This window comes from Oncorhynchus masou, chromosome 20, assembly GCF_036934945.1.
Source record: "Oncorhynchus masou masou isolate Uvic2021 chromosome 20, UVic_Omas_1.1, whole genome shotgun sequence".
In the NCBI taxonomy this organism is placed as follows: Eukaryota; Metazoa; Chordata; class Actinopteri; order Salmoniformes; family Salmonidae; genus Oncorhynchus; species Oncorhynchus masou.
This window is the reverse complement of record NC_088231.1, coordinates 25,438,489-25,458,609: the sequence shown is the minus strand read 5'-3', so window position 1 is coordinate 25,458,609 and position 20,121 is coordinate 25,438,489. Positions and strand designations below refer to the sequence as shown.

At 48.5% G+C, this 20,121-nt stretch overlaps 1 protein-coding gene across 1 annotated transcript in view; it reads right to left on the bottom strand.

The window, feature by feature from the left end:
* Positions 1-20,121, bottom strand: part of LOC135507199 (wolframin-like) — a 54,504-nt gene extending 34,383 nt beyond the window's left edge. The window contains exons 1-8 of the mRNA XM_064926792.1: positions 20,052-20,121; positions 10,621-10,700; positions 9,320-9,464; positions 6,940-7,113; positions 6,269-6,325; positions 5,661-5,779; positions 4,853-4,942; positions 4,133-4,378 (exon numbers count right to left, since the gene is read on the bottom strand). Of these exons, the coding sequence (XP_064782864.1) occupies positions 4,133-4,378; positions 4,853-4,942; positions 5,661-5,779; positions 6,269-6,325; positions 6,940-7,113; positions 9,320-9,464; positions 10,621-10,700; positions 20,052-20,106 (966 nt within the window). The 5' untranslated portion in view covers positions 20,107-20,121. The remainder of the gene's footprint in view (positions 1-4,132; positions 4,379-4,852; positions 4,943-5,660; positions 5,780-6,268; positions 6,326-6,939; positions 7,114-9,319; positions 9,465-10,620; positions 10,701-20,051) is intronic.

Sequence of the window (20,121 nt, the reverse complement as noted above, 5' to 3'; positions counted from 1 at the left end):
AGGAGAGGGTAATGTTAGTTTGAGGAGAGGGGAGGAGAGGGTAATGTCAGTTTGAGGAGAGGAGAGGGTAATGTCAGTTTGAGGAGAGGAGAGGGTAATGTCAGTTTGAGGAGATGGTAATGCTAGTTTGAGGAGAGGGGAGGGTAATGCTAGTATGAGGATAGGAGAGGAAAGGAGAGGGTAACGCTAGTATGAGGATAGGATAGGAGAGGAGAGGGTAATGTTAGTTTGAGGAGAGGGTAATGCAAGTATGAGGAGAGGAGAGGAAAGGAGAGGAGAGGGTAACGTTAGTTTGAGGAGAGGGTAATGTTAGTTTGAGGAGAGTAATGTTAGTTTGAGGAGATGGTAACGTTAGTTTGAGGAGATGAGAGGGGAGGGTAATGTTAGTTTGAGGAGAGGGGAGGGTAATGCTAGTATGAGGATAGGAGAGGAGAGGGTAATGTTAGTTTGAGGAGAGGATAGGGTAATGTTAGTTTGAGGAGAGGAGAGGGTAATGTTAGTTTGAGGATAGGAGAGGGTAATGTTAGTTTGAGGAGAGGGTAATGTTAGTTTGAGGAGAGGAGAGGGTACTACTAGTTTGAGGAGAGGAGAGGGTAATGATAGTATGAGGAGATGGTAATGCTAGTATGATGAGAGGGTAATGCTAGTATGAGGAGAGGAGATGGTAATGTTAGTTTGAGGAGAGGAGAGGGTAATGTTAGTATGTTAGTTTGAGGAGAGGAGAGGGCAATGTTAGTTTGAGGAGAGGGTAATGTTAGTTTGAAGAGAGGGTAATGCTAATACGAGGATAGGAGAGGGTAATGCTAGTACGATGAGATGAGATGGTAATGTTAGTTTGATGAGAGGAGAGGGTAATGCTAGTTTGATGAGAGGAGAGGGTAATGTTAGTATGATGAGAGGGTAATGTTAGTATGAGGATAGGGTAATGTTAGTATGAGGAGAGGGTAATGTTAGTATGAGGAGAGGACAGAGTAGTGTTAGTTTGAGGAGAGGGGAGGGTAATGTTAGTTTGAGGAGAGGAGAGGGTAATGTTAGTTTGAGGAGAGGGTAATGTTAGTTTGAGGAGAGGATAGGGTAATGTTAGTTTGAGGAGAGTGTAGGGTAATGTTAGTTTGAGGAGAGTGTAGGGTAATGTTAGTTTGAGGAGAGGGTCATGTTAGTCTGAGGAGAGGGTCATGTTAGTTTGAGGAGAGGAGGGGGTAATGTTAGTTTGAGGAGAGGGTAATGTTAGTTTGAGGAGAGTAGAGGGTGATGTTAGTTTGAGGAGAGTGTAGGGTAATGTTAGTTTGAGGAGAGTGTAGGGTAATGTTAGTTTGAGGAGAGGGTCATGTTAGTCTGAGGAGAGGGTCATGTTAGTTTGAGGAGATGAGAGGGTAATGTTAGTTTGAGGAGAGGAGAGGGTAATGTTAGTTTGAGGAGAGGAGAGGGTAATGTCAGTTTGAGGAGAGGAGAGGGTAATGTCAGTTTGAGGAGATGGTAATGCTAGTTTGAGGAGAGGGGAGGGTAATGCTAGTATGAGGATAGGAGAGGAAAGGAGAGGGTAACGCTAGTATGAGGATAGGATAGGAGAGGAGAGGGTAATGTTAGTTTGAGGAGAGGGTAATGCAAGTATGAGGAGAGGAGAGGAAAGGAGAGGAGAGGGTAACGTTAGTTTGAGGAGAGGGTAATGTTAGTTTGAGGAGAGTAATGTTAGTTTGAGGAGATGGTAACGTTAGTTTGAGGAGATGAGAGGGGAGGGTAATGTTAGTTTGAGGAGAGGGGAGGGTAATGCTAGTATGAGGATAGGAGAGGAGAGGGTAATGTTAGTTTGAGGAGAGGATAGGGTAATGTTAGTTTGAGGAGAGGAGAGGGTAATGTTAGTTTGAGGATAGGAGAGGGTAATGTTAGTTTGAGGAGAGGGTAATGTTAGTTTGAGGAGAGGAGAGGGTACTACTAGTTTGAGGAGAGGAGAGGGTAATGATAGTATGAGGAGATGGTAATGCTAGTATGATGAGAGGGTAATGCTAGTATGAGGAGAGGAGATGGTAATGTTAGTTTGAGGAGAGGAGAGGGTAATGTTAGTATGTTAGTTTGAGGAGAGGAGAGGGCAATGTTAGTTTGAGGAGAGGGTAATGTTAGTTTGAAGAGAGGGTAATGCTAGTACGAGGATAGGAGAGGGTAATGCTAGTACGATGAGATGAGATGGTAATGTTAGTTTGATGAGAGGAGAGGGTAATGCTAGTTTGATGAGAGGAGAGGGTAATGTTAGTATGATGAGAGGGTAATGTTAGTATGAGGATAGGGTAATGTTAGTATGAGGAGAGGGTAATGTTAGTATGAGGAGAGGACAGAGTAGTGTTAGTTTGAGGAGAGGGGAGGGTAATGTTAGTTTGAGGAGAGGGTAATGTTAGTTTGAGGAGAGGGTAATGTTAGTTTGAGGAGAGGATAGGGTAATGTTAGTTTGAGGAGAGTGTAGGGTAATGTTAGTTTGAGGAGAGTGTAGGGTAATGTTAGTTTGAGGAGAGGGTCATGTTAGTCTGAGGAGAGGGTCATGTTAGTTTGAGGAGAGGAGGGGTAATGTTAGTTTGAGGAGAGGGTAATGTTAGTTTGAGGAGAGTAGAGGGTGATGTTAGTTTGAGGAGAGTGTAGGGTAATGTTAGTTTGAGGAGAGTGTAGGGTAATGTTAGTTTGAGGAGAGGGTCATGTTAGTCTGAGGAGAGGGTCATGTTAGTTTGAGGAGATGAGAGGGTAATGTTAGTTTGAGGAGAGGAGAGGGTAATGTTAGTTTGAGGAGAGGAGAGGGTAATGTTAGTTTGAGGAGAGGAGAGGGTAATGTTAGTTTGAGGAGAGGGTAATGGTAGTTTGATGAGAGGGTAATGTTAGTTTGAAGAGAGGGTAATGTTAGTTTGAGGAGAGGAGAGGGTAATGTTAGTTTGAGGAGATGAGAGGGTAATGTTAGTTTGAGGAGATGGCAACGTTAGTTTGAGGAGAGGGTAATGTCAGTTTGAGGAGAGGAGAAGGTAATGTTAGTTTGAGGAGAGGGTAATGTTAGTTTGAGGAGAGGAGAAGGTAATGTTAGTTTGAGGAGAGGTTAATGTTAGTTTGAGGAGAGGGTAATGTTAGTTTGAGGAGAGGAGAGGGTAATGTTAGTTTGAGGAGAGGGTCATGTTAGTCTGAGGAGAGGGTAATGTTAGTTTGAGGAGAGGAGAGGGTCATGTTAGTTTGAGGAGAGGGTAATGGTAGTTTGATGAGAGGGTAATGTTAGTTTGAAGAGAGGGTAATGTTAGTTTGAGGAGAGGAGAGGGTAATGTTAGTTTGAGGAGATGAGAGGGTAATGTTAGTTTGAGGAGATGGCAACGTTAGTTTGAGGAGAGGGTAATGTCAGTTTGAGGAGAGGAGAAGGTAATGTTAGTTTGAGGAGAGGGTAATGTTAGTTTGAGGAGAGGAGAAGGTAATGTTAGTTTGAGGAGAGGTTAATGTTAGTTTGAGGAGAGGGTAATGTTAGTTTGAGGAGAGGAGAGGGTAATGTTAGTTTGAGGAGAGGGTAATGTTAGTTTGAGGAGAGGGTCATGTTAGTTTGAGGAGAGGGTAATGTTAGTTTGAGGAGAGGGTCATGTTAGTTTGAGGAGAGGGTCATGTTAGTTTGAGGAGAGGAGAGGGTAATGTTAGTTTGAGGAGAGGAGAGGGTAATGTTAGTTTGAGGAGAGGAGAGGGTAATGTTAGTTTGAGGAGAGGAGAGGGTAATGTTAGTTTGAGGAGAGGAGAGGGTAGTGTTAGTTTGAGGAGAGGAGAGGGTAACGTTAGTTTGAGGAGAGGGTAATGTTAGTTTGAGGAGAGGGTAATGTTAGTTTGAGGAGAGGAGAGGGTAATGTTAGTTTGAGGAGATGAGAGGGTAATGTTAGTTTGAGGAGATGGCAACGTTAGTTTGAGGAGAGGAGAGGGTAATGTTAGTTTGAGGAGAGGGTAATGTTAGTTTGAGGAGAGGGTAATGTCAGTTTGAGGAGAGGAGAGGGTAATGTTAGTTTGAGGAGAGGGTAATGTTAGTTTGAGGAGAGGAGAGGGTAATGTTAGTTTGAGGAGAGGGTAATGTTAGTTTGAGGAGAGGAGAGGGTAATGTTAGTTTGAGGAGAGGGTAATGTTAGATGAGCTGTACCTTGCTGCTCTGGAAGATGCGTAGCGTGCAGATCACCATGGAGATGAAGGAGAGGTAGAATACAAGGAGTGGGATGAAGAAGGCAAACAGGTCAACAGTCAGATTACTGATGATGAAGAAGAAGATGAGCGCGTTGACGTGGTGCGTGGGGATCACTGTGCTCAGCCATTGGACGCCGGCGCGAGACGCCCAATCAATGAGCTGATCCTTCACCTCGATGACCGCAGTTATAGGGTACTGCAACACCTGGAGATGGAGGAGGGGTGAGGGAGGAGAGAGGGAGGAGGGAGGGGTGAGGGAGGGAGGGAGGCAGGGAGAGGGGAGGGGTGAGGGAGGGGTGAGGGAGGCAGGGAGAGGGGAGGAGGGAGGGGTGAGGGAGGGAGGGAGGCAGAGAGAGGGGAGGAGGGAGGGGTGAGGGAGACAGGGAAAGGGGGAAGGGAGGGGTGAGGGAGTGAGGGAGACAGGGAGAGGGGAGGAGGGAGGGGTGAGGGAGGCAGGGAGAGGGGAGGAGGGAGGGGTGAGGGAGACAGGGAGAGGGGAGAAGGGAGGGGTGAGGGAGTGAGGGAGGGGGTGAGGGAGGCAGGGAGAGGGGAGGAGGGAGGGGTGAGGGAGGCAGAGGGGAGGAGGGAGGGAGGGAGGGAGGGAGGGAGGGAGGGAGGGGTGAGTATTTGAACCAATTTTGAAGAGATGTTAGCTGATTGGGTGTGATGTCATACTAACCAGGAAGTGTCGTCTGGTGTCCATCAACATGTCACTCTGACCCATCCCCCACACTCCCTTCTGAGGCTTCTTGGGGACCAGGCCACTCTGCTAATGTACAAATGCACAGACACACACCAGGAACACACACACAGGAGCACATATACACACACCAGGAACACACACACGGGAGCACGTATACACACACACACACACACAGGAGCACGTATACACACACACACACACCTCTTTACTCAAAAAGGTCAGCTGTAGATTCATTTAGGATGCTGACGAGATGTTGTGTCATTTAGGATGCTGACTAGATGTTGTGTCATTTGGGATGCTGACGAGATGTGTCATTTAGGATGCTGACTAGATGTAGTGTCATTTAGGATGCTGACTAGATGTAGTGTCATTTAGGATGCTGACTAGATGTAGGGTCATTTGGGATGCTGACTAGATGTAGTGTCATTTAGGATGCTGACTAGATGTAGATTCATTTAGGATGCTGACTAGATGTAGTGTCATTTAGGATGCTGACTAGATGTAGTGTCATTTAGGATGCTGACTAGATGTAGATTCATTTAGGATGCTGACCAGATGTAGTGTCATTTAGGATGCTGACTAGATGTAGTGTCATTTAGGATGCTGACTAGATGTAGTGTCATTTAGGATGCTGACCAGATGTAGTGTCATTTAGGATGCTGACCAGCTGTAGTGTCATTGAGGATGCTGACTAGATGTAGTTTCTCTCCAGAGGCCTGTTGTGCTCTGACTCACTGTGTGTGTGTGTGTGTGTGTGTGTGTGTGTGTGTGTGTGTGTGTGTACCTTCTCTCCAGAGGTTTGGGCAGGGCCCTGGCTCTGGGTAGAGCCCGTGCTGGGGGCCATGCCCTGGGTATACCTCTTAGTGATCTCTACAAAGTCATCCAGGTCAACAAACTGACCAGCTATATAGAGAGAGGGAGAAGAGGGGGAGAGAGACGAGGGGAGAGAAGGGGAGAGAGAGAGAGAGAGAGAGAGAGAGAGAGAGAGAGAGAGAGAAGGGGGAGAGAGACGATGGGGAGAGAGAGAGACGAGGGGAGAGAAGGGGGGAGAGAGAGATGATGGGGAGAAAGAGAGACGAGGGGGGAGAGAGAGACGAGGGGAGAGAGAGAGACGAGGGGAGAGAGAGAGACGAGGGGAGAGAGAGAGACGAGGGGGAGAGAGAGACGAGGGGAGAGAGAGAGACGAGGGGAGAGAGAGAGAGAAGGGATAGAGGGGAGAGAGAGGGAGAGAGAGAGAGGGGGGGGTAGAGGGGAGAGAGAGAGGGGTAGAGGGTAGAGGGGAGAGAGAGAGAGAGAGCGAGAAAGGTAGAGAGAGATGAAGAGAGAGAGATGAGTCATTAAATCTTCACTTCTCTCTCACCTAGAGAACACAACACCCACACACACACTTACTCTCTCCAGTGACCATGTTCTCCAGGACCTTCTGGGTTTGGTCCGTGGTGGCGCCACCTGTTGGCCGACATTACAGAGTCACTTACACTTAAAGGTGCAACACAGAACGTTCCGGAAAACATAGTGGAATGTTTTAATAATATTTTTTGGACCGGCATACAACATGTGTTTTGAATGCAGCCTAGTGCTGTTGCAATTCACTTAGTAGTTAGTTAGTTAAGTGTGTGTGTGTGTGTGTGTGTGTGTGTGTGTGTGTGTGTGTGTGTGTGAGGGTATCCAGGTGTGTGCGTGTGTGTGTGTGCGTGTGTGTGTGCGTGTGTGTGTGTTTCCAGGTGTGTGTGTGTACATCCAAGTGTGTGTGTACATCCAGGTGTGTGTGTGTGTGTGTGTGCGTGTGTGTGTGTTTCCAGGTGTGTATGTGTGTGTGTTTCCAAGTGTGTGTGTGTGTACATCCAGGTGTGTGTGTGTGTTTCCATTATTGTGTGTGTGTGTGTGTGTGTGTGTGTGTGTGTGTGTGTGTGTGTATCCAGCTGTGTGCGTGTGTGTGTGTGTGCGCGTGTGTGTGCGCGTGTGTGTGCGTGTGTGTTTCCAGGTGTGTGTGTGTACATCCAGGTGTGTGTGTACATCCAGGAGTGTGTGTGTGTTTCCAGAATTGTGTGTGTGTGTCGTACCGTGCACAGCGTTGACCTGTCCAACGTTCTCCATCATCTCAGACACCGCCATCTTCTCCTTCCTGTCGGGGTTCAGCTTCCTGAACATCATCATGGCCGCCTTCCGGACCGTCTGCTCAAACCTGCTCTCTGTCGACAGACGACGCACCTCCTCCTCATTGTCCTCACCGATACCTGGAAGGTTCACACACACACACACACACACACACACACACACACACACACACACACACACACACACACACACACACACACACACACACACACACACACACACACACACACACACACACACACACACACACACACAGGTAGAGTAAACACACGCGCACACACACACACACAGGTAGAGTAAACACACACACACACACACACACACACACACAGGTAGAGTAAACACACGCGCACACACACAGGTAGAGTAAACACACACAGGTAGAGTAAACACACGCGCACACACACACACACACACAGGACATTGGTAACCAGTGAACTACAGGGTGGTATTCAGGACCTGGGTAACCAGTGAACTACAGGGTGGCATTCAGAACGTGGGTAACCAGTGAACTACAGGGTGGTATTCAGGACGTGGGTAACTACAGGGTGGTATTCAGGACGTGGGTAACCAGTGAACTACAGGGTGGTATCCAGGACGTGGGTAACTACAGGGTTGTATTCAGGACGTGGGTAACCAGTGAACTACAGGGTGGTATCCAGGACGTGGGTAACCAGTGAACTGCAGGGTGTTATTCATGACGTGGGTAACCAGTGAACTACAGGGTGGTATCCAGGACGTGGGTAACCACAGGGTGGTATTCAGGACGTGGGTAACCAGTGAACTACAGGGTGGTATTCAGGACGTGGGTAACTACAGGGTGGTATTCAGGCCGTGGGTAACCAGTGAACTACAGGGTGTTATTCAGGACGTGGGTAACCAGTGAACTACAGGGTGGTATTCAGGACGTGGGTAACTACAGGGTGGTATTCAGGACGTGGGTAACCACAGGGTGGTATTGAGGATGTGGGTAACTACAGGGTGGTATTCAGGACATGGGTAACCACAGGGTGGTATTCAGGACCTGGGTAATCAGTGAACTACAGGGTGGTATTCAGGATGTGGGTAACCAGTGAACTACAGGGTGGTATTCAGGATGTGGGTAACCACAAGGTGGTATTCAGGACGTGGGTAACCAGTGAACTACAGGGTGGTATTCAGGACATGGGTAACCACAGGGTGGTATTCAGGACGTGGGTAACCAGTGAACTACAGGGTGGTATTCAGGACGTGGGTAACCAGTGAACTACAGGGTGGTATTCAGGACGTGGGTAACCAGTGAACTACAGGGTGGTATTCAGGACCTGGGTAACCAGTGAACTACAGGGTGGTATTCAGGACGTGGGTAACCAGTGAACTACAGGGTGGTATTCAGGACCTGGGTAACCAGTGAACTACAGGGTGGTATTCAGGACCTGGGTAACCAGTGAACTACCGGGTGGTATTGAGGACGTGGGTAACCAGTGAACTACAGGGTGGTATTCAGGACGTGGGTAACCGGTGAACTACAGGGTGGTATTCAAGACGTGGGTAATCACAGGGTGGTATTCAGGATGTGGGTAACCAGTGAACTACAGGGTGGTATTCAGGACGTGGGTAACCAGTGAACTACAGGGTGGTATTCAGGACGTGGGTAACCAGTGAACTACAGGGTGGTATTCAGGACGTGGGTAACCAGTGAACTACAGGGTGGTATTCAGGACGTGGGTAACCAGTGAACTACAGGGTGGTATTCAGGACGTGGGTAACCAGTGAACTACAGGGTGGTATTCAGGACGTGGGTAACCGGTGAACTACAGGGTGGTATTGAGGACGTGGGTAACCAGTGAACTACAGGGTGGTATTCAGGACGTGTGTAACCAGTGAACTACAGGGTGGTATTCAGGACGTGGGTAATCACAGGGTGGTATTCAGGATGTGGGTAACCAGTGAACTACAGGGTAGTATTCAGGACGTGGGTAACCAGTGAACTACAGGGTGGTATTCAGGAAGTGGGTAACCAGTGAACTACAGGGTGGTATTCAGGACATGGGTAACCAGTGAACTACAGGGTGGTATTCAGGACGTGGGTAACCAGTGAACTACAGGGTGGTATTCAGGACGTGGGTAACCACAGGGTGGTATTCAGGATGTGGGTAACCAGTGAACTACAGGGTGGTATTCAGGACGTGGGTAACCAATGAACTACAGGGTGGTATTCAGGACGTGGGTAACCAGTGAACTACAGGGTGGTATTCAGGATGTGGGTAACCAGTGAACTACAGGGTGGTATTCAGGACGTGGGTAACCAGTGAACTACAGGGTGGTATTTCTTTCCTCCTCTACCTGTCCTCTGGATCCAGCAGCGCTGTAGAAGACGGGCTGCACTCTTCCGTCCCTGCTTAGCGGCCTGCACCAGCCAATCAACTGCCAGGCGGTTATTAAGCTCCGCCTCCTTCTCCTCAGCCAACCCCAGGTAGTATCTGCCCAGCTAAATGAGGAGACATGTTAGTTACAGTAATGAACCAACAACTGGAGCCATCTCTACAGACATGTTAGTTACCGTCATACACCTAAAACTGGAGCCAACTCTACAGACATGTTAGTTACCGTAATACACCTAAAACTGGAGCCATCCCTACAGACATGTTAGTTACTGTAATCTACCTAAAACTGGAGCCAACTCTACAGACATGTTAGTTACCGTAATCTACCTAAAACTGGAGCCAACTCTACAGACATGTTAGTTACCGTAATACACCTAAAACTGGAGCCAACCCTACAGACATGTTAGTTACCGTAATACACCTAAAACTGGAGCCATCCTTACAGACATGTTAGTTACCGTAATACACCTAAAATTGGAGCCATCCCTACAGACATGTTAGTTACCGTAATACACCTACAATTGGAGCCATCCCCAGGTAGGGGTTTCCTACAATACCTAGCATGCCTACAGAAGCCCAGTCAGAACTACCCAGACTTCTTCCTACATTACCCAGCATGCCTAGAGACAGATCAAGTGAAAGACATTTTCCAATCTTAACTTTCACTGCTCAACCTCTCCCTCTCCTCTCTCTCCCTCTCCTCCCTCCCTCCCTCTCCTCTCTCTCTCCCTCCCTCTCCTCTCTCTCTCCCTCTCTCCTCTCTCTCTTCCCCTCCTCTCTCTCTGCCCCTCCTCTCTCTCTGCCCCTCCTCTCTCTCTCCCTCAACTGCATGCCTGTCTGTGTGTATGTGTGGGACACTGTCGCAGTGGGGAATGTGTATGATTTGAGCGCTGGCCAGGGCAGACGTTCTCACTAACTGGAACCCAGCACTCAGAAATGTACCCTTTTAGAACGGAGGGTGCTACTCAGATCATCTTCCACTGGTGTGTGTGTGTGTGTGTGTGTGTGTGTGTGTGTGTGTGTGTGTGTGTGTGTGTGTGTGTGTGTGTGTGTGTGTGTGTATGAGGGTGTGTGTGTGTGTGTGTGTGTGTGTATGTGTGTGTGTGTGTGTGTGTGTGTGAGTGTGTGTGGGTGTGTGTGTGTGAGTGTGTGTATTACATTCAGAGCACAGGCTCTGAATATTCCAGAAGGCTGAGAATAGACGCAGACATGATCAGACAACCAGTGAGCATTAAAACATCACTGCGTGTGTTCACTCACACTGGTCTGTGCTCTGGCATCTCCAGACGTGGCCTTCTCCTCCATCTCCTCAAACGACAAGTCCTCCTCAGGATCCTCGTCTGTAGCGGAGGAGACACGAAGAGAGACAAAGGAGAGGAGAGGAGAAATAGAGGAGAGATAGAGGAGAGGAGAGACAGAGGGGAGGAGAGACAAAGGAGAGGAGAGACAGAGGAGAGATAGAGGAGAGGAGACATAGAGGAGAGGAGAGATAGAAGAGAGACAGGAGAGGAGAGACAGAGGAGAGACAAAGGAGAGGAGAGAGAGGAGAGATAGAAGAGAGACAGAGGAGAGGAGAGACAGGAGAGGAGATAGCAGAGAGACAAAGGAGAGGAGAGATAGCGGGGATACAAAGGAGAGGAGAGACAGAGGAGAGGAGAGACAGAGGAGAGGAGATAGAGGAGAGACAAAGGAAAGGAGAGATAGAGGAGAGGAGAGAGAGGAGAGACAGAGGAGAGGAGAGACAGAGGAGAGGAGAGACAGAGGAGAGGAGAGACAGAGGAGAGGAGAGACAGAGGAGAGGAGAGGAGAGAGAGGAGAGACAGAGGAGAGACAAAGGAGAGGAAAGGAGAGACAGAGGAGAGGAGAGACAGAGGAGAGGAGAGACAGAGGAGAGATAGAGGAGAGGAGAGACAGGAGAGACAGAGGAGAGGAGAGACAGAGGAGAGGAGAGACAGAGGAGAGACAAAGGAGAGGAGAGACGAAGGAGACGAGAGATAGAGGAGAGGAGAGACAGAGGAGAGGAGAGATAGAGGAGAGGAGAGACAGAGGAGAGGAGAGATAGAGGAGAGGAGAGACAGAGGAGAGGAGAGATAGAGGAGAGGAGAGAGAGGAGAGACAGAGGAGAGACAGAGGAGAGGAGAGACAGAGGAGTGGAGAGACAGAGGAGAGGAGAGACAGAGGAGAGGAGAGACAGAGTAGAGGAGAGACAGAGGAGAGATAGAGAGAGGAGAGACAGGAGAGACACAGGAGAGGAGAGGGAGAGATAGAGGAGAGGAGAGATAGAGGAGAGATAGAGGAGAGGAGAGATAGAGGAGAGGAGAGATAGAGGAGAGGAGAGATAGAGGAGAGATAGAGGAGAGGAGAGACAGAGGAGAGGAGAGACAGAGGAGAGGAGACAGAGGAGAGGAGAGACAGAGGAGAGACAGAGGAGAGGAGAGACAGAGGAGAGGAGATAGAGGAGAGACAGAGGAGAGGAGAGACAGAGGAGAGGAGAGACAGAGGAGAGGAGACAGAGGAGAGGAGAGACAGAGGAGAGACAGAGGAGAGGAGACAGAGGAGAGACAAAGGAGAGGAAAGGAGAGACAGAGGAGAGGAGAGACAGAGGAGAGACAGGAGAGACAGAGGAGAGGAGAGACAGAGGAGAGGAGAGACAGAGGAGAGACAAAGGAGAGGAGAGACGAAGGAGACGAGAGATAGAGGAGAGGAGAGACAGAGGAGAGGAGAGATAGAGGAGAGGAGAGACAGAGGAGAGGAGAGATAGAAGAGAGGAGAGATAGAGGAGAGGAGAGACAGAGGAGAGGAGAGATAGAGGAGAGGAGAGAGAGGAGAGACAGAGGAGAGACAGAGGAGAGGAGAGACAGAGGAGTGGAGAGACAGAGGAGAGGAGAGACAGAGGAGAGGAGAGACAGAGTAGAGGAGAGACAGAGGAGAGATAGAGAGAGGAGAGACAGGAGAGACACAGGAGAGATAGAGGAGAGATAGAGGAGAGATAGAGGAGAGATAGAGGAGAGATAGAGGAGAGATAGAGGAGAGGAGAGATAGAGGAGAGATAGAGGAGAGGAGAGACAGAGGAGAGGAGAGACAGAGGAGAGGAGACAGAGGAGAGGAGAGGAGAGACAGAGGAGAGACAGAGGAGAGGAGAGACAGAGGAGAGGAGAGACAGAGGAGAGGAGATAGAGGAGAGACAGAGGAGAGGAGATAGAGGAGAGACAGAGGAGAGGAGAGACAGAGGAGAGGAGAGACAGAGGAGAGGAGACAGAGGAGAGGAGAGACAGAGGAGAGACAGAGGAGAGGAGACAGAGGAGAGGAGAGACAGAGGAGAGACAGAGGAGAGGAGAGACAGGAGAGACAGAGGAGAGGAGAGACAGAGGAGAGGAGATTAATAAAAGTATTAATAAGATGAATGAATACCCTGTACCTTAGAGACTGTTGTAGTCAGCTACCACCTGGTACTATACCCTGTACCTTAGAGACTGTTGTAGCCAGCTACCACCTGGTACTATACCCTGTACCTTAGAGACTGTTGTAGCCAGCTACCACCTGGTGCTATACCCTGTCCCTTAGAGACTGTTGTAGTCAGCTACCACCTGGTACTATACCCTGTACCTTAGAGACTGTTATAGTCAGCTACCACCTGGTGCTATACCCTGTACCTTAGAGACTGTTGTAGTCAGCTACCACCTGGTACTATACCTTAGAGACTGTTATAGTCAGCTACCACCTGGTGCTATACCCTGTACCTTAGAGACTGTTGTAGTCAGCTACCACCTGGTACTATACCTTAGAGACTGTTATAGTCAGCTACCACCTGGTGCTATACCCTGTACCTTAGAGACTGTTGTAGTCAGCTACCACCTGGTACTATACCCTGTACCTTAGAGACTGTTGTAGATAGCTACCACCTGGTACTATACCCTGTACCTTAGAGACTGGTGTAGACAGCTACCACCTGGTACTATACCCTGTCCCTTAGAGACTGTTATAGTCAGCTACCACCTGGTGCTATACCCTGTACCTTAGAGACTGTTGTAGACAGCTACCACCTGGTACTATACCCTGTACCTTAGAGACTGTTGTAGACAGCTACCACCTGGTACTATACCCTGTACCTTAGAGACTGTTGTAGTCAGCTACCACCTGGTGCTATACCTTAGAGACTGTTATAGTCAGCTACCACCTGGTACTATACCTTAGAGACTGTTATAGTCAGCTACCACCTGGTACTGTACCCTGTACCTTAGAGACTGTTATAGTCAGCTACCACCTGGTACTGTACCCTGTACCTTAGAGACTGTTATAGTCAGCTACCACCTGGTACTGTACCCTATACCTTAGAGACCGTTGTAGTCAGCTACCACCTGGTGCTATACCCTGTCCCTTAGAGACTGTTATAGTCAGCTAACACCTGGTGCTATACCCTGTACCTTAGAGACTGTTGTAGACAGCTACCACCTGGTACTATACCCTGTACCTTAGAGACTGTTGTAGACAGCTACCACCTGGTACTATACCCTGTAACATAGAGACTGTTGTAGTCAGCTACCACCTGGTGCTATACCTTAGAGACTGTTATAGTCAGCTACCACCTGGTACTATACCTTAGAGACTGTTATAGTCAGCTACCACCTGGTACTGTACCCTGTACCTTAGAGACTGTTATAGTCAGCTACCACCTGGTACTGTACCCTGTACCTTAGAGACTGTTATAGTCAGCTACCACCTGGTACTGTACCCTGTACCTTAGAGACCGTTGTAGTCAGCTACCACCTGGTGCTATACCCTGTACCTTAGAGACTGTTATAGTCAGCTACCACCTGGTACTATACCTTAGAGACTGTTATAGTCAGCTACCACCTGGTACTATACCTTAGAGACTGTTATAGTCAGCTACCACCTGGTACTGTACCCTGTACCTTAGAGACTGTTATAGTCAGCTACCACCTGGTACTGTACCCTGTACCTTAGAGACTGTTATAGTCAGCTACCACCTGGTACTATACCCTGTACCTTAGAGACTGTTATAGTCAGCTACCACCTGGTACTGTACCCTATACCTTAGAGACTGTTGTAGTCAGCTACCACCTGGTGCTATGCCCTGTCCCTTAGAGACTGTTATAGTCAGCTACCACCTGGTACTATACCTTAGAGACTGTTAAAGTCAGCTACCACCTGGTGCTATACCCTGTACCTTAGAGACTGTTAGAGTCAGCTACCACCTGGTACTATACCTTAGAGACTGTTATAGTCAGCTACCACCTGGTACTATACCTTAGAGACTGTTATAGTCAGCTACCACCTGGTACTGTACCCTGTACCTTAGAGACTGTTATAGTCAGCTACCACCTGGTACTGTACCCTGTACCTTAGAGACTTATAATCAGCTTCCACCTGGTACTATACCCTGTACCTTAGAGACTGTTGTAGACAGCTACCACCTGGTACTATACCCTGTACCTTAGAGACTGTTGTAGTCAGCTACCACCTGGTGCTATACCTTAGAGACTGTTATAGTCAGCTACCACCTGGTACTATACCCTGTACCTTAGAGACTGTTGTAGTCAGCTACCACCTGGTGCTATACCTTAGAGACTGTTATAGTCAGCTACCACCTGGTACTGTACCCTGTACCTTAGAGACTGTTATAGTCAGCTACCACCTGGTACTGTACCCTATACCTTAGAGACCGTTGTAGTCAGCTACCACCTGGTGCTATACCCTGTCCCTTAGAGACTGTTATAGTCAGCTACCACCTGGTGCTATACCCTGTACCTTAGAGACTGTTGTAGACAGCTACCACCTGGTACTATACCCTGTACCTTAGAGACTGTTGTAGACAGCTACCACCTGGTACTATACCCTGTACCTTAGAGACTGTTGTAGTCAGCTACCACCTGGTGCTATACCTTAGAGACTGTTATAGTCAGCTACCACCTGGTACTATATACCTTAGAGACTGTTATAGTCAGCTACCACCTGGTACTGTACCCTGTACCTTAGAGACTGTTATAGTCAGCTACCACCTGGTACTGTACCCTATACCTTAGAGACCGTTGTAGTCAGCTACCACCTGGTGCTATACCCTGTACCTTAGAGACTGTTATAGTCAGCTACCACCTGGTACTATACCTTAGAGACTGTTAAAGTCAGCTACCACCTGGTGCTATACCCTGTACCTTAGAGACTGTAGTAGACAGCTACCACCTGGTACTATACCCTGTACCTTAGAGACTGTTGTAGACAGCTACCACCTGGTACTATACCCTGTCCCTTAGAGACTGTTATAGTCAGCTACCACCTGGTGCTATACCCTGTACCTTAGAGACTGTTGTAGACAGCTACCACCTGGTACTATACCCTGTACCTTAGAGACTGTTGTAGACAGCTACCACCTGGTACTATACCCTGTACCTTAGAGACTGTTGTAGTCAGCTACCACCTGGTGCTATACCTTAGAGACTGTTATAGTCAGCTACCACCTGGTACTATACCTTAGAGACTGTTATAGTCAGCTACCACCTGGTACTGTACCCTGTACCTTAGAGACTGTTATAGTCAGCTACCACCTGGTACTGTACCCTATACCTTAGAGACCGTTGTAGTCAGCTACCACCTGGTGCTATACCCTGTACCTTAGAGACTGTTATAGTCAGCTACCACCTGGTACTATACCTTAGAGACTGTTAAAGTCAGCTACCACCTGGTGCTATACCCTGTACCTTAGAGACTGTTAGAGTCAGCTACCACCTGGTACTATACCTTAGAGACTGTTATAGTCAGCTACCACCTGGTACTATACCTTAGAGACTGTTATAGTCAGCTACCACCTGGTACTGTACCCTGTACCTTAGAGACTGTTATAGTCAGCTACCACCTGGTACTGTACCCTGTACCTTAGAGACTGTTATAGTCAGCTACCACCTGGTACTATACCCTGTACCTTAGAGACTGTTGTAGACAGCTACCACCTGGTACTATACCCTGTACCTTAGAGACTGTTGTAGTCAGCTACCACCTGGTGCTATACCTTAGAGACTGTTATAGTCAGCTACCACCTGGTACTATACCTTAGAGACTGTTATAGTCAGCTACCACCTGGTACTGTACCCTATACCTTAGAGACCGTTGTAGTCAGCTACCACCTGGTGCTATACCCTGTACCTTAGAGACTGTTATAGTCAGCTACCACCTGGTACTATACCTTAGAGACTGTTAAAGTCAGCTACCACCTGGTGCAATACCCTGTACCTTAGAGACTGTTGTAGACAGCTACCACCTGGTACTATACCCTGTACCTTAGAGACTGTTGTAGACAGCTACCACCTGGTACTATGCCCTGTCCCTTAGAGACTGTTATAGTCAGCTACCACCTGGTGCTATACCCTGTACCTTAGAGACTGTTGTAGACAGCTACCACCTGGTACTATACCCTGTACCTTAGAGACTGTTGTAGACAGCTACCACCTGGTACTATACCCTGTACCTTAGAGACTGTTGTAGTCAGCTACCACCTGGTGCTATACCTTAGAGACTGTTATAGTCAGCTACCACCTGGTACTATACCTTAGAGACTGTTATAGTCAGCTACCACCTGGTACTGTACCCTGTACATTAGAGACTGTTATAGTCAGCTACCACCTGGTACTGTACCCTATACCTTAGAGACCGTTGTAGTCAGCTACCACCTGGTGCTATACCCTGTACCTTAGAGACTGTTATAGTCAGCTACCACCTGGTACTATACCTTAGAGACTGTTAAAGTCAGCTACCACCTGGTGCTATACCCTGTACCTTAGAGACTGTTATAGTCAGCTACCACCTGGTACTATACCTTAGAGACTGTTATAGTCAGCTACCACCTGGTACTATACCTTAGAGACTGTTATAGTCAGCTACCACCTGGTACTGTACCCTGTACCTTAGAGACTGTTATAGTCAGCTACCACCTGGTACTGTACCCTGTACCTTAGAGACTTATAGTCAGCTACCACCTGGTACTATACCCTGTACCTTAGAGACTGTTATAGTCAGCTACCACCTGGTACTGTACCCTATACCTTAGAGACTGTTGTAGTCAGCTACCACCTGTTGCTATACCCTGTACCTTAGAGACTGTTGGAGACAGCTACCACCTGGTACTGTACCCTGTACCTTAGAGACTGTTATAGTCAGCTACCACCTGGTACTGTACCCTATACCTTAGAGACTGTTGTAGTCAGCTACCACCTGGTGCTATACCCTGTACCTTAGAGACTGTTGTAGACAGCTACCACCTGGTGCTATACCTTAGAGACTGTTATAGTCAGCTACCACCTGGTGCTATACCCTGTACCTTAGAGACTGTTGTAGACAGCTACCACCTGGTACTATACCCTGTACCTTAGAGACTGTTATAGTCAGCTACCACCAGGTACTATACCCTGTACCTTAGAGACTGTTGTAGTCAGCTACCACCTGGTGCTATAACTTAGAGACTGTTGTAGACAGCTACCACCTGGTGCTATACCTTAGAGACTGTTGTAGACAGCTACCACCTGGTACTATACCCTGTACCTTAGAGACTGTTGTAGACAGCTACCACCTGGTGCTATACCCTGTACCTTAGAGACTGTTGTAGTCAGCTGCCACCAGGTACTATACCCTGTACCTTAGAGACTGTTGTAGACAGCTACCACCTGGTACTATACCTTAGAGACTGTTGTAGTCACCTACCACCTGGTACTATACCTTAGAGACTGTTATAGTCAGCTACCACCTGGTACTATACCCTGTACCTTAGAGACTGTTATAATCAGCTACCACCTGGTACTATACCCTGTACCTTAGAGACTGTTGTAGTCAGCTACCACCTGGTACTATACCCTGTACCTTAGAGACTGTTGTAGTCAGCTACCACCTGGTACTATACCTTAGAGACTGTTGTAGTCAGCTACCACCTGGTACTATACCCTGTACCTTAGAGACTATTGTAGTCAGCTGCCACCTGGTACTATACCCTGTACCTTAGAGACTATTGTAGTCAGCTGCCACCTGGTACTATACCCTGTACCTTAGAGACTATTGTAGTCAGCTGCCACCTGGTGCTATACCTTAGAGACTGTTATAGTCAGCTACCACCTGGTGCTATACCCTGTACCTTAGAGACTGTTGTAGACAGCTACCACCTGGTACTATACCCTGTCTTCACCTTCCTTCCTCCTCTCAGCTGCATCTCCAATAACCTCTAGTGGCTTCCTCCTCTCGGCTGCATCTCAATAACCCTCTAGTGGCTTCCTCCTCTCGGCTGCATCTCCAATAACCTCTAGTGGCTTCCTCCTCTCGGCTGCATCTCAACCTCTAGTGGCTTCCTCCTCTCGGGCTGCATCTCCAATAACCTCTAGTGGCTTCCTCCTCTCGGCTGCATCTCAATAACCTCTAGTGGCTTCCTCCTCTCGGCTGCATCTCCAATAACCTCTAGTGGCTTCCTCCTCTCGGCTGCATCTCAATAACCTCTAGTGGCTTCCTCCTCTCGGCTGCATCTCAATAACCTCTAGTGGCTTCCTCCTCTCGGCTGCATCTCCAATAACCTCTAGTGGCTTCCTCCTCTCGGCTGCATCTCCAATAACCTCTAGTGGCTTCCTCCTCTCGGCTGCATCTCAATAACCTCTAGTGGCTTCCTCCTCTCGGCTGCATCTCAATAACCCTCTAGTGGCTTCCTCCTCTCGGCTGCATCTCCAATAACCTCTAGTGGCTTCCTCCTCTCGCTGCATCTCAATAACTTCTACCTTTTAAATGTCAGATTTGAGTCATTTAGCTGACGCTGTAATCAAGAGCGATTTACAGGAGCAATTAGGGTTAAGTGCCTTGCTCACCTAGTCGGCTCGGGGGATTTGAACCAGCAACCTTTTGGTTACGGGCTTAACACTCTTAACCGCTAAGCTTCCTCCTCTCGGCTGCATCTCAATACCTATGGTGACTTCCTCCCCGACTACCAGCTACCTAGCTTCCTGCAACCAAAAATGTCCAATGGAAGGATGAGACACTCGGAGACACACAGCGACTTAACGGTTGAGCGATCAGAGTTTAACAATTTTGTACATTTCAGCGAGGCAACAGCCAATCAGGGCGGAGGACAGCTCTAACTTTGACATAAAGGCCAACGACCAAACTCCCTTCATGCATGCTGTTTGGTAGATAGACCCACGATGGATGATTTCAGAGACTTGGTAGCTAGCTTTATGGCCAAGTCTAAACGACAGGATACTTCCTTCCTCCCCCTCTGTCTGTCTGTGTCTCTCTCTCTCCCTCCTTCCTTCCTTCCTTCCCTCCTCCCCCCTCTGTCTGTCTGTCTCTCTCTCTCCCTCCTTCCTTCCTTCCTTCCTACCTTCCTTCCTCCCCGTCTGTCGCTCTCTCCCTCCTTCCTTCCTCCTCCCTCTGTCTGTCTCTGTCTGTCTGTGTCTCTCTCTCTCCCTCCTTCCTTCCTTCCTCCCCCCTCTGTCTGTCGCTCTCTCCCTCCTTCCTTCCTCCCCTCTCTGTCTGTCTCTCTCTCTCCCTCCTTCCTTCCTACCCCCTCTGTCTATCGCTCTCTCCCTCCTTCCTTCCTCCCCCCTCTGTCTGTCTCTCTCTCTCTCTATATATATATCCTTCCTTCCTCCCCCTCTGTCTGTCTCTCTCTCCCTCTCTCTCTCTCTCTCTCTCTCCCCTTCCTTCCTTACCTTCCTCACCCGCTTCAGCCTCCTCCAGCTCAGCTTTCTTCAGTCTTTCCTGCATCACCACACGTTTAGC